The 23,030-nt window shown below is 44.8% G+C and overlaps 1 protein-coding gene across 2 annotated transcripts in view; it reads left to right on the top strand.

Annotated features, from left to right (window-relative positions):
* Nucleotides 1–1,552: 1,552 nt before the first annotated feature.
* Nucleotides 1,553–23,030, top strand: part of ARHGAP25 (Rho GTPase activating protein 25) — an 86,004-nt gene continuing 64,526 nt past the window's right edge. For both annotated transcript variants that reach the window (XM_059405949.1, XM_059405948.1), the window contains exon 1: nucleotides 1,553–2,017. In XM_059405949.1, coding sequence (XP_059261932.1) covers nucleotides 1,957–2,017 — 61 coding nt within the window. In that variant the 5' untranslated portion in view covers nucleotides 1,553–1,956. The remainder of the gene's footprint in view (nucleotides 2,018–23,030) is intronic.

The following is a 23,030-nucleotide window of genomic DNA, read 5'->3' as shown; positions in this document are numbered from 1 at the left end:
GGAGGAGGAAGTAGAATGTAGAGTTTTTTGTTTTTGTTTTTAAAACAAGCTTGAATGCTGATCCTAGAGAAAGAGAGAGAGAGAGAGAGAGAGAAATAATTCAGATGGAGGAATGATAAGGGAGCCTGGGGGGTTAAGTTTGTCCGACTCTTGGTTTCGGCTGAGGTATGATCCCAGGGTGGTGAGATCGAGCCCTTATGTCAGGCTCTGTGCTCAGCGTAGTGTCTGCTTGGGATTATCTCTCTCTCCCTCTGGTCCTCTCCCTGCTCATGCTCTCTAAATAAACAAACAAACAAATAAATAAATAAATATTTTTCAAAGATAAAAAAAAGATGGAGGAGTGATAATAGGTTCATCAGCTATGTCTGGGAGTAGGCTGAGTGTACAGACTTACATGTAGGACTTAGACATAGTAGTAGGATACAGACATTCTCTTCTAGACATTCTCTGGTACTCTTCTAGTACCAACTTTTCTCAATAAAAGAGGAAGTAAGGTCGTCAACAGAGAATGAGCATATGTGAGATGATGAAGATAGTATGACCAAGTCATCCAAGAGGGTTGAAGACTGAATGGACCAAGGATGTGTAGCTTGCATGCTGGCTAACAGTGACTCCTGTGAGCACTTTTACCTACTAATAAAGCCTCACAACACACATACGAAGTAGGGCCTATTTTTTGCCTCATTAACCGATAAAGAAATTGAAACACAGAGTGGTCAAGAAACTTGTCCAAAGTCACACAGCAAAAAAGTGATGGAACCAGGATTTGAACTCAAGCAGTCTGGCTCTGGACTCAAATACTTAATCACTAGATTAAGCTGAGCCAGTTAAATATATGAAAGCCTGTCACAGAGCTGAAGTAAATGAGATAAAGTTTGAATTAGCGTCAGTGGTACAACCACCGCGTGCTAAGCTCTGTACAAGATGCCTCATGACTCTCTCCAGTCATGGTTTTTATCGACCTCATTTTACTGCCTGAGAACATTGAGGTCCAGAGAGATTTAGTTGTTTGTGAAAAGCTTCAGAGCTAAGAAGTTAAGGATCTGCATTCTGAACCCAGGTGAGTCTGATTCTTAAACCCACACCCTGTACATAATGCCAAAGAACCATAATATCACGCAAGTGAGTCTACCCAGCTAAAATCAGCTTAGTAGCTAAGTACCTCAGAGCCCTCCCCACATGAGGCTTTATCCCAAGCAGGAGGAGAACTTACTCTCTGGTCCTAACAGCAGGGAGAATTTAAAAGAAGAAAACTTTGTGGGGTGGGAGAACGCAGATTGTCTCACTGACATTTTTGGATGCTTGATCCACTCAGTTGGGAGGAAGCCTTAGAGGTACATGGTGGGACGCTTGAAATTTTGTATTTCTTTTTCTTTTGATTGAAGCTATAGCCTTAGATCACAAGAACACTCATTCTACTTATACGAGCATTTCCAAAAACCGTTTTCTCAAGAAAGAGTGCTCATAATGCATCATCTACACCGACCAGCCACCCACTTCCTCAAATGCAAGGAAGCAGACAGTTAAAAAAAAAAAGCCGAGAGGCAGCAGTTGTTGATCACGACCTCGCCTCCGTGAGGCCTGAGATTCTTTCGAACTGGAGCTCTGCTTCTCATGACGCAGAGTGAAGTATCAACTGGGATATTTCTGGTAAGACCGAAAGCAAGAAAAAGCAAGGTGCACACTTCAGGAAGCACCAGCCCCTGTGGGACTGTTGGAGGCTTTGGGGGGATTCGGGTGCCATCCCCAAAGTGACAAACAGATGTATGGACCTTTCTTCTGAAAGAAAGGAGGACTCATGCTGGCAAATCAACTCCAAACCCAGGATTGCTTGTGAAGAACTCACAAAGGGGAACACACACACAAAACCTAGAGGGAAACATCGAGAAAGCGAGAAGGGCGGGAATCGTGACAGACCTGTTGCTTCAGCAGCTACTCACCCAAAGAGGGAGCAAAATGTCCCTGAAGTTACCAAGAAACTGGGACTTCAACCTGAAAGTGGAGGCTGGGAAAATAGGTATGGTCAATGTCTTTTTGCTACCCTTGGGTTCTTATACTTGAACACCCGCATTTGCATGTTGGTCTACAGGGAGCTTAATCTACTTAAAAATGGATCTCTCAGAAAATCTGAGTTTGGGGGAAATTTGCATTCAAATTGATATGTTGGCTCAAAGTTCCCAAACCGGGAGAGGGGGGTTCTTTTCTGTTTGGAGCTGGTGTCGGAATAGAGCTTGTTTGCGTTGTGATGGGCTGAGGCCACAACGGGGCACTTCGGATGGGCTAAGTCTGCAGTTCACACACGAAACTGAGAGTTTTTCTCTTATTTTTCACGAAGGATAATTTCCCTCCTGTTTGGACATTTGTCCGTATTTTGAGTGGTCTTTCCTAGGATCACAGAGAGTAGAGTCTTTCTGAAGTGCTTGATTGGTGAAGAAACTCAGAGGGTCCTGTTTGTGAGGCAAAAAGTAAACAAGACCAGATAGGAACCTAGAGACAGTTGAAGGTATAATACACTTAGTTGAAGGGACAGAATGGGAGGAAATTCCTAGCGAAGCTGAAAAAGAGAAATGCATTGTAGATTAATTAAAAGATGATAGCATGTTGTCTGAGATATTCTGGCCTTTAATCTTTGCTTCTTATTAATGATCATCGTGACACATCGATTTTATTTATTTATTTATTTATTTTTCTTAAGATTTTATTTATTTATTTGAGAGAGAGACAGTGAGAGAGAGCATGAGCGAGGAGAAGGTCAGAGGGAGAAGCCGACTCCCCGTGGAGCTGGGAGCCTGATGCGGGACTCGATCCAGGGACTCCGGGATCATGACCTGAGCCGAAGGCAGTTGTCCAATCAACTGAGCCACTCAGGCGTCCCGACACATCGATTTTAATCTGTTATATAACTGTTATCACAAGTTTCTTTATATGGGTTTCTTCTATTATGTAATCGATCACAGTAATTTGGGGGAGAGAAGTTGGGCTGAAAGTAGTTTCCCTGTGTTTTACAATCACATCTGCACAGTGACCTAACTTCCTTGACATTAGATAAGTTGGGGCGGGGGGAGGGTTTCTCATGGCTTGGAAAAGTTTTGTTTTGAATGAGGTTTAGATGAGGTCTTTTACTGGTGGTTAATATGTTCCTAAAATAAGTGGTCCACTGCAAAGCCACATAACAGAGAGTAAATGATGTAGATCTGAGAAGAGATTTGAAAAACAATCGAGAGTAATCAGAGAAGCCATTAATCTTGGTATCCAGGGAGGATTCATGGTCCCTAATCAAGCTAGGAATCATTGCATGCTGAGGCTGGTTCCAAGAATAGGTAGTGTGCACACCTCTTACATAAGCAAGAGATTTTTTCTTCTAACTACTGTTGATACCAGTGTAGTTGGTGAATGCTCATTTTATTATATGTCATAAAAATTAGTTTTTAAAAGTAAAACTTCTATGGTTTTGTTCCTTTTTAAGTGTTTGGCTTCTCTCTACCTGGGGTCATTCTAATCTCTCACCATCGGTGTTTGAACAGGTCTTACTCTCCTGCTTAAAAATAAGAAACGTGAGGGGTGCCTGGGTGGCTCAGTGGTTGGGCCGCTGCCTTCAGCTCAGGTCATGATCTCAGGGACCTGGGATTGAGCCCCACATCAGGCTCTCTACTCAGCGGGGAGCCTGCTTCCTCCTCTCTCTCTGCCTGCCTCTCTGCCTGCTTGTGATCTCTCCCTGTCAAATAAATAAAGAAAATCTTTAAAAAAAAAAAAAAGAAACGTGAGATTAATGATTAAATGGTTACATGATGTTTTCCCCCCCAGCTATATAGGAAATGACCACATTAGAGCTCAGTTCTGCATGTTCTCAGACCTGGGATTAGGTTGGGTAAATTTCATAATTTTACCAATGTTTATTAAATCACGGTCCCATGGATAGCCTCTATGAGAGTCACCTCAAGCACTTGCTAAAAATGCAGGTTTCTGGGCATGATCCTGACTTGTGAAATCAGAATATCTGGAGGGGGGGCTCATGCACCTACAAATTCGCAAGCGCCCCTTGCTCCAACCCATCTGATGAAGGAATTCTGCTGTAGGATGTATGCTCTACAGGAATAGACTTGAAGAACTACCATTCAGCCAGCATACAACACAGTGTCTGGTCCTGGTGGGCACACAATAAACATTTGTTGACTAAATGAATGATGGACTATAAGCTGATGAATAATGAAGAAAATAATAACTACATCATGAAATATAAAGAAGCCCTTCTCACTATCCATGTCATTTACAAGTTTGTCACCCCCCAAGAGACTGGACCCAGCCAGAATATCTTTCATGAGTGTCACACTGATGAGAATTCAGATCACAAGCTGAGTTCTCCTAGGAGAGAGAGTCACTGACTCAGCCACAGGATCCCTGGTCCCTTCTCCAGCATCTGGTGTCCAGGTCGACTATAATAACTGGCTTAATGGTCTATCAGAGAATCCCACAGCTGTTAAGAAGGTGTGTGGGATGGGGAGTCATGTCAGGGAAGTCAATGGCCATTCTGTATAGTGAGGAGGGGTAGGTCAGGGTTTCTCAACCTGCACACTATGGATATTTGGGGGCGGGATGAGTCTTAGTGATGGGGGCCTCTCCTGTGCTTTAGCGGATGTTAGCAGCATCCTTGGCCTCTACCCATTCGATGATGGCAGCACTCTCCTACTCCCACCAGCTATGACAACCAAAAATGTCTCCAGACATTGCCAGATGTCTGGGGAGAGACACCTACCCTAGTTGAGAACCACTGGAGAAGAAGATCATCCCAAAGAGTGGAACCCAAGTATTACCTTACGATTCACTGCCTGGGTCAATTTTCAAGAGACCCTTCATAAGCTGTGACTTCAGGGGGCTGAGCGGTGGCCTAGGGCAGATACCAGAACCAGCACTTGCTTATGGAAACAGCAAGGCTCTGACACATGATGTGACACAGGGGAGGATCCCAGCTATTTCTCTTTGCCAGCTGTGCTTCCAGTTTCCCCTAAACCTTGTGAGTGCGGAGTCTGGGCTGGAGTGAAAGTGAAAGTCTGTGAGAGTGGGGGAAAGTATCCCTCTCAGAGGGCTGACAGTGGGGTGTGGGGGTGTATGGGGACTGACTGGCAGGGCTGACCCAGAGACCACCAGCATGGGCCCAACAGTGCTGGGAGGATGTGACCCAGGCCAGCCTACCTCTGCCTGGTGATCCTAGTGGACCACCCTGGAGGAAAGGGGAATGGAGAGCAAACATATTTGACTTCAGGTGGAGCCCAGAGCACACATTTCTCTGATCCTTTACCATCTTCCGTTTAGTTCAACAATGAAAACCACGGAACCATTCCACTGGTTTCTTGCTCTGTGAGTGAAATCTCCTTTTCCACCTGTTCGTCCTTCTCACTGAATCGTAAGCTTCAGAGGGCAGGTTCCAGGGCTCAGCATCTTCTCCTGCACACAGTCCAGGGGTCTGGCATCCCCAGCGCCCAGCATGCAGAGGGCATTGACCATCCAGGGAAAGCCCCCTTTTTGCCCCGTGGGTTGGGAGCACTCAGTGGGAAGATTACCTGTCAATTTCCATACTGCCTGTATTGCCTTTTGTCTCAGGTCCTTCTTATTTTGTGCTCGGTTCCCCCAAGTTAAAATGGGAAGCAGACCCTAGAGAGCATATGGGCTCTGAGATCCATAGTGAAAGGTACTGTGGACAAGGTGTTTCAATTTTTCTTCTCCCCTCTGAAATTTAATGTCGAAATCAGAAACAATTGAGAAACAAAATTTCATTATTCTAGTCTCCCAAGTAGTAAAAGGTATAATGACAATGGTGGGGCTTCTTTCCCCTAATTAATTTTTTCTTCTGTTTGATAAATCATTATTTGTCTGATATAGTTTGTCTAGTTTGGCCCTTTAGAAAATCTGAGTAGAGGGAATGAAAACGTTTTGTTCCTTAAGATTATTGTAACTAAACCCAATTTATAAAACCCAAGTTTTTATGCAATGGAGGTCATTATTCCTGTTAAAAGAAGTCTTATTTGAAAGTATAGTGTTTTATTTTAAAAGATTTTATTTATTTATTTGACAGACAGAGACACAGTGAGAGAGAGAACACAAGCAGGGGGAGTGGGAGAGGGAGAAGCAGGCTTCCCACTGAGGAGGGAGCCTAAAGAGGGGCTGGATCCCAGATCCCTGGGATGATGACATGAGCTGATGGCAGACGCTTAAGGACTGAGCCATCCAGGCGCCCCTGAAACTATAGTTTTAGATAAATAGATGCATCAACAGATCCATAGATACACAGAGATAGAATTCATATACAAAGCAGTACTATGAATCAATAAAAAAGATAAAAGAAAATACATAACACGAAGAGGAATTTTACAGAAGAGGAATGATAACACCAGTGAACATATGGAAATAGGTTTAATCACGATAATCAGGAAACGTAAGATAAAAGCACAACAAACTTGTCACCCAGCAAATTGGCTAAAATGAAAGTCTGACAATACCAAGTGCTCTTGAGGACATGCAACAAAAGAAACTCTCCTATGCTGAAGGCACAACCATTTTTGGAAAAGCAATTTAACATGGCTTAGTGAAACTGATGACGCACCAGCCCTCTGAAGTGGCCATTTCATTGCTCGGAGACAGTCCTTTGGAGAAGGTCCCATGAGTGGGAATCAGAATAGAGGCAGGGACGTTCCCGAGTAGCATTGCTCATAATAAGAGGGGGCAGGAAGTAAGCCACAGCGACAGGTGGAAAAGGAAACTGCAGTATTTTTATTAAATGGAATGCTGCTTAAGACCAGAAAGAAATTATAGTTACCTGTGCAAAAACGAAACTTCGGCAGAAAAGGAGAGGCGCAGTAGAGCAGAATGGGAGTCATGTATATTCAGGTTAAAAACCATGTCTGTCCTTGGATTCACTGTAAGGAGCAGCAAGGAGCTGACTCATATAAAACTCAGGTGATGGTTACTTCCAGAGGGAAAACAAGGGAAAATGCATCTGAGAAGCTTCAAAGGTGTAACCTCAGTGGAAGGTACCTGAGAGTTTATTTGATTATTGTAAGTAAAATGAACAAAGAAATGAACACCTGCTTAAACCCTCAAAAATCTGGAAGGATGTACAGTTTGTTAATAGTAGTTAACTAGTGAAGGATTTATAGGTGAGACATACACACACCTATGTATTTTTATTATTAATTATTATTATTTACTCCTTAATCCCCATCACTATTCCCTCCACACTCTTCCCTTCTGGTAACCATTAGTTTGTTCTCTATAGTGAAGAGTCTGTTTTTTGATTTGTATCTCTTTCTCTCTCTTATTTTTTTCCTTCGCTCATTTGTTTTGTTTCTTAACTTCCACATATGAATGAAATCATATGGTATTTGTCTTTCTCTGACTGACCTATTTTATTTAGCATTATACTCTTTAGCTCCATCCATGTTGTTACAAATGGTGAGGTTTCATTCTGTTTTATGGCTGAATAATATATTCCATTGAGTGTGTGTGTGTGTGTGTGTGTGTGTGTGTGTGTTCTTTTTTATCTGTTCATCAATTGACGGACATTTGGGCTACTTCCATATCTTGGCTATAAACATTAGGGTGCATGTATTCTTGTATTCTTTGGGTAAATACCCAGAAGTGTGATCACTGGATCGTAGAGTAGTTCTATTTTTAGCTTTCTGAGGCATCTCCATACTTTTTTCCATAGTGGCTATCCCAGTGTGCATTCCCACCAACAGTGCAAGAAGGCTCCTCTTTTTCCACATCCTCGCTAATACCTATTGTTTCTTCTGTCATTGATGTTAGCCGTTGTGACAGATGTGAGGCGATATCTCATTGCAGATTTGATATGCATTTCCCTAATGATGAGGTACGGTGAGCATCATTCATGTGTCTGTTGGCCATTCTGTAGGTCTTCTTGGAGAAATGTCTGTTCATGTTTTCCCATTTTTAACTGGATTATATTTTTTGGATGTTGACTTTTATCAGTTCTTTATATATTTTGGGCACTAGACCTTGTTTATTTATTTATTTATTTAAAAATTTCTATATCTTATTTGTCAGAAAGAGAGCACAAGCAGGTAGAGTGGCAGGGTAGGCAGAGGGAGAAGCAAAGCAGGCTCCCTGCTGAGCAAGGAGCCCAATGTGGGACTCGATCCCAGGACCCTGTGATCATGACCTGAGCCGAAGGCCGCCGCTTAACCAACTGAGCCAGCCACCCAGGCACCCCTAGCCCTTTTTTAGATATATCATTTGTAAATATCTTCTCCCATTCCATGGGTTGCCTTTCAGTTTTGCTGATTGTTTCCTTCACTGGGCAGATTTTTATTTTGATGAAGTTCCAATAGTTTATTTTTGCTTTTGTTTCCTTGCCTCAGGAGACATATCTAGAAAGAGGTTGCTATGGCCAATGTCAAAGAGGTTACTGACTATGTTCTCCTCCAGGATTTTTATGGTTTCAGGTCCCACAATTAGGTCTTTAACCCATTTTGAACTTGTTTTTGTGTATGGTGTAAGAGAGTGGTCCAGTTTCATTTTTTTGCACATGGCTTCCTGTTTTCTAAAACCATCTGCTGAAGAGACTATTTCCCGTTGGATATTCTTTCCTGCTTTGTCAAAGATTAATTGGCCATGTAATTGCGGGTTTATTTCTGGGTGTCCTAATCTGTTTCATTGATCTACGTGTCTATTTTTGTGCCAGTCCCATGCTGGTTTGATTATTACAGCTTTGTAATATAACATGAAGTCTGGAATTGTGATGCCTTTACTTTTCTTTTTCAAGAGTGCTTTGGCTATTCAGGGACTTTTGTGGTTCCAAATAAATTTTTACGATTTTTTGTTCTTGTTCTGTGAAAAATGCTGTTTGTATTTTTATAGGGATTGTATTATTATTTTATAAATGTTTTGTAAGTGTTTTATAAATAAGTCGGGCTCCCTGCTCATCAAAGGAATCTGCTTCTCCCTCTCCCTCTGTCCCTGCTTGTGCTCTCTTGTTCACTCACTCTCTCTTAGATAAATAAAAAAAAATCTTTAGAAAAATGACGAAAGCTAAAACAAATTCCAGAGTGCTTGGTCAAGCATGTTGGCAGAAGGTATTACAGGCAACAAGTGCTCTTTGGTGATCCGCTGGCAGCTGCAAAGCCTCCATCTGACTGCAGAGGTTGGAACAAGCCAGGACCCACAGCTGGTTGTCTGTAGACTTTCTGCACCTCTAGACCCAGGATAGAGGGTTTTCTTGGAAGAGCTACAAGGTCCCAAAGTCACCAGGCCTCCCTATTTGAGCATATTTCTCATTTTGAATGAACAGAGATATATCGGATCCCCAGGTTGGGAATGCTAAGACCATGAAGCCCATGGTGAGCTGGTCTGTTTTTTTCGCATTCAGCTTTGGTGGATGCTTGTTTTCTTCCTTTCTTTCTTTCTTTCTTTCTTTCTTCTTTCTTTATTTTTTATCATTTTATTTATTTGAGAGAGCAAGACAGAGAGAGCATGAGCAGGGGGAGGGGCAAATGGAGAGGGACAAGCAGGCTCCTTCCTGAGTGGGGAGCTTGACATGGGACTCAATCCCAGGACCCTGGGATCATGACCTGAGCCGAAGGCAGATGCTTAACTGATTTAGCCACCCAGGTGCCCAGGTTGATTCCTTGTTCAAGTAAAAAAGCCTGCCCTATGTTGTCATCGACTTACCTTTAGTCATCAAATTCTTTCCACAAGGTGCACATTTCCTGCTGCCCAGGCCGAGAGCCTCCTGGCCATTTGGGGAAGAGAGACTGATGCTCTTCTAAACAGCAGTGGAGTGAGGCTCAACTTGAGTGGTGACGGGGAGTCAAAATCTTGTTTTCTGTTCACTCACTGACAAAGTCCTCCCTGCAGAGGCCAGACAAGGTCGATTTAGATTTTGGATGTTGTGTTAGATCAGGAACTAAAGTATGCTTGGATTGGCAGAGGTGAGCTCGAATCTCAGAAAATGGGACTTGAGTGAGATACCCCGTGGTCCTCGCATGGTATACACGGCCACAAGTGTCTTCCAGTCGTGGGACTACTGTTGTCTCTGGCTTGCAATTTACAAAGCCTCTGCACAGTGTCCAGTGGGGAACCATGTGGAGACTCGGCGTGTCCGCTTCAGAGCTGGAGTGTGGTACCTTGGGTAAGGAATGCACATTATGGGGTTTTGGAAAGATCCTGGGAATGGTTGAGAAGAAGAAGCTGGTGATGATGACCCTTCACGTACCAGATGTTTGGAAGGAAAATAGTAAAACCTCTCATGGAGCAGCCCCACGGCTGGCTAACTGGATATAAGAGAAGGGAGTGTGTGAAGAGCCGATGTGCAACCCTGGCTGTGGCCACAGTGACTGGCAAGACCCGCTGACAACAGTGATGAACCGGGGGCAACACCAGGGGACATCCCTGGGGCAGCACAGACCAACTGAGGGATCCTTTCCAGGGGACGGCATGTAAATTTTGTAGAGTTCCCAGACAGGAACTGAGATATGGAAGTTACAAAAAGAGAAAATAATTTACATTTCTTGTTCTATCCTTTACTTTTCACCATGTTGCTCCTTGAAAATTTTTTCCCTTTGATCATTTTCTAAAAAACCAAGTATCACTTAAACAAAATTATACCCATAGATCTGGTAGCCAAATACAAAGACAGTCTTGCCCTCTGCTCCTGTGGGCTTATAGGCTAGTGGGGCACAGACAAGGAGACAATATTAAGACAAGTCCTGTGGTGAGAATAGCCATGGGAGCCAGAGGAGGGTGCCTATGGAGAGGAATTCTGGTCTAGCCCCCCCAACCCCCACCCCACCGCCCCGCTGCCATTCTTTTCTCTAAGATACGGATGTGTGCTATCTATAGCAAGTTGCAGCCTTTGCCATCTTTCTCAGGCTGGTTTTTCTGTACTACTTTCTGTTTCTTTGGAGAAGAAAAAAGCTTTGTAATTTTGGGTAGCTTCTCCTGGCGAAGGGATTAAACTCAAAGTCCTTAGGATCTGGCCCTGCTCACCTGCCCGTGTGTCCCCTGCCTTCCTACCTCCCAGGCACACACACAGACTCATACTCCAGACCTCAGCTGTGTATCTGACCTTTCTCATCTGCTTGGAGCCCCTCCCTACTCAGGGCTGCCTTTGTAGAACCCAATTCCTACCATGCTTTGGTCATAACATAGACATCTTGCCTTCTCAGAGACTCTAAGTTGGCAAATTACTGGAAGGAGAGTAAAAGAATCCTTTCTCAAGCTTTTCAAACAGAAAGGCTTGTAGCTTAGAGACTGTGGACTTCCTCTGAGGTGAATGTTCCTGAACTTGCCTACATGCGTCAACTCCACCCACCTAGGGTTTTTGAACCACAGAAATCTGTCCTACTCTGAAATACACAACACCAGTGCTCTAGGCCCTCCCTGGAGAGAACAAACTCGAATTGCCTGTAAAAATTGTCTAAGGGACGAATTGCTCATTGGCTTTTCTTGATTAGAGTGTGTGATAGGAGGTGGGTAGGAGGGTGTATGGTAGAAAAAAGAATTCATGTGCTTAAGATCCTTCTGCTAATTTGCTGTGAATCCCAAGGCAAGTTACTTAATTATCAAATAGGATAATGATATGTATGTTGAGAGGAAAAAGATATGTCGTGCCCGTAGCACATGTTTAGGTGTTCAGCAAACACCTGTTTCCTTTCTTTATAGATAATCTCATTTCCAACTCAGATCAAACTAGGGGCTGAACTTGGACTACGTGGACTTGGTTCCCGCACAGGATGAGCTCACTGAGTTATGCTTCATTATTGCACGCTCAGTTTTTATCTTTACTGCAAGTAATGACTTCATGAAATTTGCCCCAGGTTTGTGTTGTAAAATGAGAACGAGGAATGGACAATGCCATTGACACCTATGTGAAACTCTGTGTCAGAAAATTCACTGAGAAGGGGTGCCTGGGTGGCTCAATGGGTTAAAGCCTCTGCCTTCGGCTCGGGTCATGATCCCAGGTCCTGGCATCAAGCCCCACATGGGCTCTCTGCTCAGCAGGGAGCCTGCTTCCTTCTCTCTCTCTCTCTGCCTGCTTGTGATCTCTGTTTGTCAAATAAATAAATAAAATCTTAAAAAAAAAAAAAAAAAAGAAAACCCACTGAGAATTCAGTGCTCGGAAATACTTTGTCTCATTGGAGGGATTGGTGCTCTTTCTCCTTTCTGCATAGTTATGCAAATTATTGTTTCTCTTTTTGTCTTGGCTGCCAGGAAGCTCAGAGCTAAACTGAAGCTCAATCACAACTTTTACCTATTCACTTCACACACGTATATTTTCCTTTGTCTTTGATATAAATTTACGTGTTCATTGTAAATGAGCTTTCTGTTTGAACATGAGAAGACAATTAAGCCTTTGAGGAAAGGAGGGTGATCATAGGTGATGTATTAGCACACAATTCCTCAAATATGCTGTGGCTAGGTTTTCCACTTATCAGTAGCAACTGGGCATGACAATTTTTTAAAGAATGGTGTTCAAAGAGTATCAGTGCTGAGAATGAGGTTTGTTTGTTTGTTTTAGTTTATAAGTGAAAATGCAACTCTATGGCTGCTGATATTCTTCCCCTGGAGTTGTGGGAAATGGTGATGTCCTCAGTACGTTGGGTCCGGTCATGTCTCTCATTTATTCATAAAACATTTATTTGCTGACTTCAATATGATAGGTCCTTTGCAAAGAGCATTCTCAATGTTGTGCTCCTCACACTGATAACACACGCTCACCCACACCTTCATCTTTCTAAAAGAAGTGTTTTCAAACATTGGTGCCACCACATTTTCTCCATAAGCTGTGAGGTGTCAGTCACCAGGACTGTGACTGACTCAGGTGACAGCTGCTTCACTTCTTTGCTTCCTCCTTGTGCTACCCACCCCCACCCCCAAATGCGTACACACAGATCTTAGTTCCAGACGGGGCTGGTGATTCTCTACTGCTGGAACCCTGGCCTGTGGCTTCTTAACCAGTCGTGCGCTTCCTTGTTGGTTTGGGAATTTCAAAGTGAAAGAGGAAGTGCTTTAGTATAAAGATTTTAGGCTATGTAGAATTCTTTTAATATTTTAAAAGGAGCCAACTGTAGATGTGGTGTGGTAATTCAAAAGCTAGCTTGGAGTCAGACTGCCTAAATTTGATCCCACCATTACTAATTGCTAGCTAGGGGATTTTGATCCTCAGTTTCTTCATCTGTAAAATGGGCACAATCATAGGGCTAACCAATATGGTTATTGTGAGGATTAAAGGACATGATCTTTGCAAAACCTGTAAGAAAATAGCAGGCATTGGTGTGTGTTGCATAAATATCACTTGTCACCATCACTGCACAGGCATTACAACACTGTAGGTACAATACCAACTCCTAACAAATCAGCACTGAGAGGTCCGGCCAGCACTGCTAGCGTTTTGTTTGTCTTGATCCGGTTTAATTCTTCTCTCTTTTGTTTCCTTTTCTTTTCTTTTTAAAAGATTTTATTCATTTATTTGACAGAGAGAGAGACACAGCAAAAGAGGGACACAAGCAGGGGGAGGAGTGGGAGAGGAAGAAGCAGGCTCCCTTCTGAACAGGGAGTCCACAGTGGGGCTTGATCCCAGGATCCCGGGATCATGACCTAAGCCGAAGGCAGACGCTTAACCAGCTGAGCCACCCAGGCCCCCTTGTCTGTCTTTTCTTTAGATAAGCAGTCTTTGTAACCTCTGCTGATCTACTTTCCTGCTCAGTGTTGGTCCCAGTCCCAAGGCAACCAAGCTGGGCTATTGCTGACTAGCTGTCTTTCGTTTCTTAACTCCTTTTATCTCCAATCTTTGAAAATAGAGCCCTTCCTTATGTTTACATAGCTTCTTTTTTCTGTTTTCTTTCTTTCTTTTTTCAAGATTTTACTTATTTATTTTAGAGAGAGAGAGAGAGTGCAGGTGGGGACAGGGGTAGAGGGAGAGAGAGAATCTCAAGCAGAATCCAAGCCGAGCAAGGAGGCTGACTTGGGTCACGTCCCAGGACCCTGAGATTAGGACGTGAGCCAAAATCAAGAGCTGGCTGCTTAATCAACTGAGCTACCCAGGTGCTTCTCTTCTTGCTTTTCTTTCCTTTTTATTTTTTTCATCTATTTCCTAAACCTGTAAAGTACCTGAGTGATAACTTTCCAGGAAGCCTAATGGGGAGTTTGTGCTAAGTCACTGTCCCAGGGCTGTTGTGAAAGGAGATGTTCCTCAGACTCCCTTTACTTTGGGAAGGAAAAGAGTGACTCTGAGCTGTGCCAGGCCTGGTAGACCCTCCCCCATTACTGAGGCACCACTTCCTCCAAAGCTGCTAACCTCTGCTGCTGTCATAAGTGCCCCTGGCCACAAAAGTGAGGTTGAAAGTTGTTTGTTTGGGCCTCTCTGGAGTCCGTGTTTAGTGCTGGTGAGCACTTCCATGGGGTTTACAGCAGCAGCAGCAGGCAAGTTTTTCGTTTACTGTAAGAATCTTGCTATTGTGGCCTACCATTCATTTTCAGATTATTTTATTTAGGTGTGCTTATGAGGAAACAGCAGGACCTTCAAAATGAGGCTTCCATTTTCCTTTGGCCTCAATTCTACTGTTGCAACCCAAGGGTTTTTGTATGTATTCCTCCCCTCTGATATCCTTCTGCATTGTATTCTGTGTGCTCGGTGAGTTAGGGCTCAGAAGCCTATTTTGCTGGTGGGTGAAAAATGTCACCATGCACACCACCCAGAGTTATGATGATAACAGGGACAGGGTAGAGTGGTCCCCTTCTCAGCCAAGGCCCTTTGCGCTATGTCCTGCCACCAACCTGCCTCCTCTTCACTCAGCACTGACCTCCTTGTGAACCATCCTGCTTTTTCACGCTCAGCTAGGATGACCAGCTGTCCTGATTTGTCTGGAACTCAGGGTTCCTCAGCTGTAAGACACTCAGTATGAAAACCAGGAAAGGCACCCTGATCCTAGTGCTCAGTCTGAGAAAATAAGGTATTTGGGGACCATTGTGAAAGGAGCTCTGTATAGCTATCGAATTGAATTTTGGTGCTGTCACACAGTTTAGGGTAAAAATGAAATTATAGGAAAATTTTTTTAAACCTTGAATTGTTCTTTTTTTTTTTTTTAGTGTCCATAGTCAGAAGTCCTTCCAAATTCTTTCTTTAGTCTACCTGCAACTGCTATACTAGCTTTTTTTACCTATTTTTATGAAACTTAAAATTCTTGCTCATACTTTCTCTGGAAGGATTGGGAACCTCACCTGTCAGCCATATGGCAAGGTACTTCCTTTCAGAATCACACACACACAAAAATCTCGTCCTGTGGGTCTCTGTATATGGCCCCCTAGATTTGTCATTCTACTTTCTGGATTTTCTTTTTGACTCTACTTCCCTCATCCCCATCACTATAGCCACCACCCGTCTCCTCCTGGAAGCCTTCCTGAATTGCCCAAGTGGAATAGTCCCTCACGTTCTGTGAAATTGCAACACTTTGTCCACTTTCCTCTGTTCTGGTTGATACATATTTATTGGATGCCTACAATGTGCTGGACACTTTACTAGGCTCATGATGTAAGAATATGAAAAAGACTAAGGTCTTGACCTCAAGTAGCTTGCAGTCTCAATGGGGAGACACTCAGAGGGAAGCAGGGGTCTCCCACTAAAGAGAATCAGAAGTTCTTTTTTTCCCCCCATGCATAATTTTTAAAAATTATTTTTATTAACATATAATGTATTATTTGCCCCAGGGGTACAGGTCTGTGAATCACCAGATTTACACACTTCACAGCACTCACCATAGCACATACCCTTCCCAGGGAGAATCAGAAGTTCTTAAGTGAAATAACAGCGATTGTGAAATTTTAAAGATTTCGTTTATTTATTTATTTATTTATTTGAGAGCTAGAGAGAGAGCATGAGCAGGGGGAGGGGCAGTGGCAGGCAGAGGGAGAAGCAAACTTCCCGCTGAGCAGGGAGACTGATGCGGAACTCCATCCCAGGACCCTGGGATCATGACCTGAGCCTAAGGCAAAAGATTAACCGGCTGAGCCACCCGGGCGCCCTCGATTGTGAAATTTCAAAAGTTTCTGTAACTAAAGCTTCCTTGCCCCACTTGAACCACAGCCCCAAAATATCTACAAGGGGTAAGTTTTCACTTGGTAATTCAAGTCTACTGTCTTCCAAGAAGAGACAAATAAAGTTTCTAATCCCAGGCTGCTTTCTCATTGGCCGCCAGTAGAGGGCATTCGCAGACAGTGTAGTTGCATTTCTACCCCTAAACTTGGTTTCTACTGCTTCTCTCCAGAAAGCCTTGGAACATTTAACCAATCTCTGGGCAGCACAGTGTTGTCTTTATATTTTATCCTTCAGTGACCTGAAATGCCCAGCATTAGAATGAAAGTAAATGGTAATTTAGCCCCGTTTGTGTCTTTACAGATAAAAAGTGAGGTTCCAGGTAAAAACTGTCTCTTGAAAGAAAAAAAAAGAAAAAACCCACAAACCAACTCAGTATAACTAAGAAGCCAGATCTGAGTGTAGTCAGGGGCTGGAGCAGGGGGCTGTAGGGGCTTTTTTTTTTTTTTTTTTTTTTAAAGAACACAGCCTTTGAAGTCAAATAAGCCTGGATTTGATGTCCAAGTCAGTCTTTGGGCAAGTAGCTTTAATCTCGCTGTGTCTCAGTTTTTTCATCTGAAAAATGGGGGTAGTCATCCTGCTCACTTTATAGACCCGTTTTAAGAATCAAATAATGTGTGTACATGTCACTTGGCAATGAACTGGTGTTTTTATTATTGGTAGTATCTCTCTTTTGATGGTCTCATCTCTAATAATACTTTCTCCACCCAGCTCAGCTGCTCCTAGTCATAAGTAAACCATGTCATCCCCTACAACTGTACCACCCCTGAAAGCCTACTTTCAGGCTTCCAGTGCTGTGGTGCCCAATTCACCCTTCAGTAATTCTCTGACCTCAATGAGCTACTGTTCCATTGGTTCTACCACTTTTTCACTGCTGAACAGATGTCCTTGAGCCCCCCGTCTCTCTCCCACTGTCATTGCCACAGGGAATATCCCCTAACCCTGTTTAAACCCAATGATCCCCTTTTTGGGTGCCTGTACCTAGGCAGCTGAACGTGGCTGAGGAGAAAGAGACCACTGAGCCAACTGTAGATGTGGTGTGGTAAATTCAAAAGCTAGCTTGGAGTCAGACTGCCTAAATTTGATCCCACCATTACTAATTGCTAGCTAGGGGATTTTGATCCTCAGCTTGAGGATCAAACTGTGCTGCGTAGATTTACTTCAGTTTGTGACCAGTCATATCTGGTGGATAGTCAATAGAGCCAGCCAGGCCTACCTACCATGCCTACCTAGTAGATTTACTTCCCTTTTCCCAAAATCTTTTTTCCCTCTCTTCAAGACTTTATCACCTCCTCCTGCCTTCACCCTCACTTCTGTAGTGAGAAAATAGTTTTTCTTATAGTTTTCTATAAAAATAGTTTTCTATAGTTTTTCTTCATAGAGAAAAAACATGGGCAGCAGTGTGAAAACCCCCTCCTTTTCCCACCACTCAGTGCTTTCACCTCTAGCAATAACAGCTAGGGTTGGGCCTCGGGGCTCCCATCTGGAGGCCCAATTCTTGGAGGGCCCTGCTCTGGCCCCGCTGCAGCTGTGTTCTTCCTGGGGCAAGGAGCCTGGCCAAGGGGACATGCCCTGTTTGCTTTGGGTCCACGTGGGGCCATAAAATTCCCTACACCATTGGCCAGAGCTGTCTCCAGACACTCAGGAATGCTTTCCTGGGACCACCCCCACCCCGGGTGGTTGATTGTAGGGAGGCCCACAGCACAGCCAGCATGTCCGGCTGACATGTCCCCAGGCACGTGTATGAGGCCCCTCCCTGTGAGAAACAGAGTCTGGTGCAGAGAGAAGGGGCGTGGACTACACGACGAGGCCTCCATTTGTGTTCTCAGCGGTGGATCCGGTCACGTCTTGTTCTGCAGTAAGCCAGTTAAGCATCAGAGCACACCACTCCACCAAGAAGGTCGTCATTGAAATCACTCATCTCTGTACCTTGTCTCGACAAGGGTGAACTCTCTGTCCTTGTCTCACTTGGCTGCCCTGCAACATTTGACATGCTCAGCCGTTTTCCCCCAGAGATACCGGCACGGCTTCCTGGACAGCACACTCCCCGGCTTCCTTTTGCCTCGTTAGCCACTCTTTCTGGGTCTTTCTGATGGAGTCTTCCACTCCCCCGAACTCTTAACTCGGAAGTGTCCCGGGCAGATCCAGCCACATCCTTTGAGGAGCCCAGAGCAATATGAAGATGTGGACTCTCTTGTGTCAAATTAGTAAGACTTTCAAGAGGGTGACGGCAGAGCATTAAACCAAGCGCAGGGACGGGGTGAGCGTGGGGCCCAGGAGGGCTGCTGCACAGGCTGTGTGACCAAGAAGGTGGCCCTGCTCCCAGGGCTCAGTTCCCTTGCCCTGACTCTCCCCTCACTAGCTGCGTGACCCCATCCCTTCCATGGCTTTCCCTTCCTTCTGCACTGTTTCACGAGAGCCCCACCTCTCCACTGGGCTCTAGACCGCTCACTACTCCCGTGGAGGTCACGTGGGCTTCTCTCTCCCAGTGAGTCTCTCTGTTCCTGCCCCTCCCCACCCGGTACACTGACCTCAATAAAGGCTCCAGGTGGCAGAGACTCCAGACCTACAGACCTCTTCAGTCCACCTTCCTCTCTCCTACCTTGCATCTAATCCACTACAGAAAACTTTTGGATTCATTCCCATGTAAGCCCCCCTATCTGATTATTTCTATCTCTTGGGTATTAGAAATACATGTCTCTCTGAGTCTACTGAGATCATTTTCTAGCCGGTCTTCCTGCTGCCACTCTTGTCCCATATCATCTATTCTCTGCACCGCGGCCAGACTCAATATCTTCAACAGAGAAATCAGGTTATGCTATGTCTTCTATGAAACCTTCCAAACATGTAGAATGAACTTTAATCTAAGGATCCCTGCCTATGGTATCTGAACCCCACCCCTCTCTCCCCACCCATCTGTCATTCCTTGGCTCTTCTCACACTTCCCATCAGCCAAGCCCACCTTCTAGTTCCTTCCACGCTGTTGCTCAAGGCTCTCGAGTGGCCTGTCTGCTGCTTTGTCTGAAACACGCGTCCCCAGATCTCACCATGGTCTTTCCTCTACCCCATTCAGTTTCAGTTCAAATATTGGCTCTCCGAAGAGCTCTTTCCTGACCACAGTATCTAACACGGCCCTCCTGCTCCAGTCTGTCATAATCCCAATATCTGATTTTATTTTCTTCTTAACACTTTTTATACCTGAAATGGTATTTACTTGTTTGTGCGTCTGTGGCCTCCAACCCCCTCTAGACTGTAAGCTTCCTGAAGGCAGAGCTTCGCCTGTTTTGTTCCCTTTGATGTTACCACTGCCAACAACAGTGCCTGACACACAGCTGCTGATCAAGGGATTTTTGTGGGCTAGCCAGGAACTGGTTTGTGGCCTGTTGGCTTTCTTCTATCCCAGTGAGATGAAGAAAGTCAAAATAAGACCAATGCATGTTTTTTTGCCTCCCTTTTGATTGCTGAGGAACAGTTTGAAGAGAGGCAGACCGGAGTTTCTTGTGGAGAAAGAGGTAGGACTCTTGGTTTCTGAAGCTCATTTGGACAGCATGTAGAGGACAGAGCATTCACCTATTCTCGAGAGAGATCACAGGGCTCAGCCTGCTGGGTGAGTTCACAAGGGATACTTCTTGCCCCTTTAATCAATCTTCTTGATGACTGAGTGTGGTCAACGAATTCTTTCATTTCAGACTCCAGGGTCTGACTTCACTGAAGAGCTCAGACTCCAGGGGCTGGGAGCCACGTTCATAGGCCTGCTTCCTTCCCTCTTCTCTTTAACTGGACACCAGTTCTCCTCTTTAGCATCCAAGGAGCTCCTAACTCACACGCAAGGTAGTTTACTCAGGAAATGCAAATATTAAAGTTGTATATTAAAGTTGTACAACTAGTTAGTACAATGGATGGCTGATCTAAGGATTAAAATGAGCAAGGGAGAGGAAGAAAGGAAGGAAGATGGAGAGTAGGAGAAAGATTCTAGTCTCCTCTAATACCCCCAGCTAGCACTTCAGTGACTCTTTCCAAGGGACAAAATCATCAGTCCAGTGGTCTTCCATTCTGGTCTTTTCTCTCCATGTACCCCCCTCCTCCAGCCTCCCTGCTCTACAAGTGGCCAAGATTCCCTCTTCAGGGCTGGCTGTGTGGACACGTGAACTGTGTGTTTGCACGCGGCCCCATGCTCACAGAATCCTGAGTGTGTTTTAGGGCTCTGCTCTTGCCATCTTGAAAGTCAATAATTTTTTTAAAGATTTATTTATTTATTTGAGAGAGAGAGAGTGAGCGAGGGAGGAAAGGGACAGAGGGAGAGGGAGAGAATCCCCAAGCAGCTCTCTGCTGAGCACAGAGCCCGACATGGGGCTCAGTCTCATGACCCTGAGATCATGATCTGAACCAAAATCAAGAGTCAGATGCTTAACCGACTGGGCCGCCCACGCGCCCCGAATGTCAGTCATTTTCGGATGAGGAGCTGCACATTTTCATTCTGCACTGGACCCTGCAAATTATATAGTTGATGTTCTTTCACTTCATAATCTGAAAACTGGGTCATCTTTGAGCCCACCCCTGACCTTGACCTCTCCAGGTCATGCCCATCAGTCTATTGGGCTGTCTGTCTGTATCACAGATACAGACTGTCTGTATCACAGATCTACCCTCTTGTCTTCTCTCCATTTGAGGCCCAGATGACAAGGCAAACCTCCTAAGCCTGGTCCAGCCTCTGGTTTTCATGATCTTTAATTCATTCCCTTGAGCTCCCAGTGCCTGCCTGTGTCCCTAGTTTCAGTGATCACAGTAAGCACCACCATAGCTCACGGAAACCACGTGCAGGGGGCATCCAGCCTGGGGGGGCTCCCCTTCTCCTCCTCTAAGTCACTGCTCTGCAAATATGGCTGTCGGTTGGAATTGCCTGGGGAGATCTTAAAAAATTTGGCTGCCTAGGTTCCCCTTCAGAGGTACTGATTTAAGTGTCAGAGGTGTGGTCTGGGATTGGATTATTTATTATAAGCTCCTATGGGACTAGCTACACAGCAAAGATCTATTGTCACAAGTGCTTCCAAAGGGCAGGCCCAGGGACGTTGCATCTACTCAAAGAATGCATGGCCCGTAGAGTGTTCTGGGAGGACTTGCTTTTGTAAGACTATGGCAGACTCAGAAATTGCAGGCTGCTTCTCATTCCATGATTTCTACTTGTCCACAGTGTCTCTTTTATCCCCAAAGGCATTAAGGAATGCTTGTCCTCAGTCAGAGCCCAGAGAGGGTGGGGGACTCGCTCACACCCACTTGGGTGAGTTGGGGTGCTGGCCTCATCCCAGCCAGGAACTCTGGACAGAAACCAGAGGGAATGGGGAAAGCCAGGAGAAACCCAGATAAGTAAACAGAGACCCATTGTTAAGGATGACGGGGGAAGGTGGAGGAGACACAGCATAGGTAAATATGGCTTGAGAGTCATATGGGCAGTTGACACATTCTACAAGACAGAAAGGGCCTTCAGATCCTTCCACGAGCATAAATTTACCCCTGATATCTTTTTCCTTTCTGTTTCAAATGACTTCAGAGTGGCTTGTGATTATACATTTAATAGTTAACTAACATCTTTCTCAGGCCCGTGTTTGGTGCCTTTCCCTTTGTGAAGAAGACACTTCTCTCTTTGAGAGAAGACAATGGATTGGCTTCAGTAAGCTCACAACATTCCCAAAGTTGTAAATGTATATATATGTACATGCAGATTTTCTTTCTTTCTTCCTTTCTTTCTTTCTTTCTTTCTTTCTTTCTTTCTTTCTTTCTTTCTTCCTTTCTTTCTTTTTTTTAAGATTTTATTTATTTGACAGGGAGAGATCACAAGTAGGCAGAGAGGCAGGCAGAGAGAGGAGGAAGCAGGCTCCCTTCTGAACAGAGAGCCCGTGTGGGGCTCTATCCCAGGAACCTGAGATCATGATCTGAACCAAAGGCAGAGGCTTAACCAACTGAGCCACCTAGGCGCCCCTGTGCATGCAGATTTTCAAAGATATCTGCAATCTTAAAAGACTAAAGTCACTGCTTTCTGTTTTCCAAGCACAGGAAAGCATCTCAGAGAGGAACTCAGGGATCATGAGGTGTACTGTGATGGACACTTGACTCCTGTCCTCTGCCTGGCCCCTCCTGCCCAAAAGTATTTTCTGGGTGTTGCGTATAGAGAGATGTGGAGAAACAGAAAAGGTTGACTGGGGAAACAGCACACGGTTTTCCCGGTCCACGGTCTTTTCCTGACCCATTCTTCCTGGCCTGGCCCAACATGAGGGTGACTACAATCAGGGAAATTCCTAGAATTGCTTCTTGTTGCCGAACGGCAGGTCCTGGGCAGCCAAGGAGCCGCATCCCGCCTGTCGCCCTGTAAACTGAAGCTGACCGTGGCCACAAGGGGGCAACACGCACTGCCCGGACTGGGATGGCTCTGAGGGCGCCGCCAGACCCCGGCAGCTGTCGCCGGTAAACGGAGCCGGTTCCTGGCGGCCATTTCGTTAGCTTCAAAATAACGTGACCCTGTGGAGCCCATAACTGACTTTCGGACCCCACGTATTGTATTGAGCAGGGGTTTATCGTCCTCCTATCAAAAGGGGTAGGTAGCAAAATGACCCTCCACAACCTGGTAGCTCTGAGGTGGAACTTGGAACAGCCTGAAATATGCAGAACTTATTACAGCTCATGCAATCAGCCGTGCAAACTGGCAAACATCCGTTCTGTGGCGGCTTAAAAATTGCAAACTATTCTTCAAGACAGAACAGAAGGAGAGACCATTTGAAGGAGAGACCTACCATTTCCGCTTTCAAGTGACCTGAGGCCCCCAGTCATTTATTTAACTGAAGGCTTCTGGAGGCTAGGTGGCATTATTATCACTTTCCTGATAAATATAATAGGCCTCCTTGGGGCTGTTTCCCGGCTCCCCGCTCTCGCTCTC

Source organism: Mustela nigripes, chromosome 7 (genome assembly GCF_022355385.1).
Source record: "Mustela nigripes isolate SB6536 chromosome 7, MUSNIG.SB6536, whole genome shotgun sequence".
Classification (NCBI taxonomy): domain Eukaryota; kingdom Metazoa; phylum Chordata; class Mammalia; order Carnivora; family Mustelidae; genus Mustela; species Mustela nigripes.
Note: the sequence above shows the minus strand (reverse complement) of the source record. Positions and strands in the feature narration are given on the sequence as shown.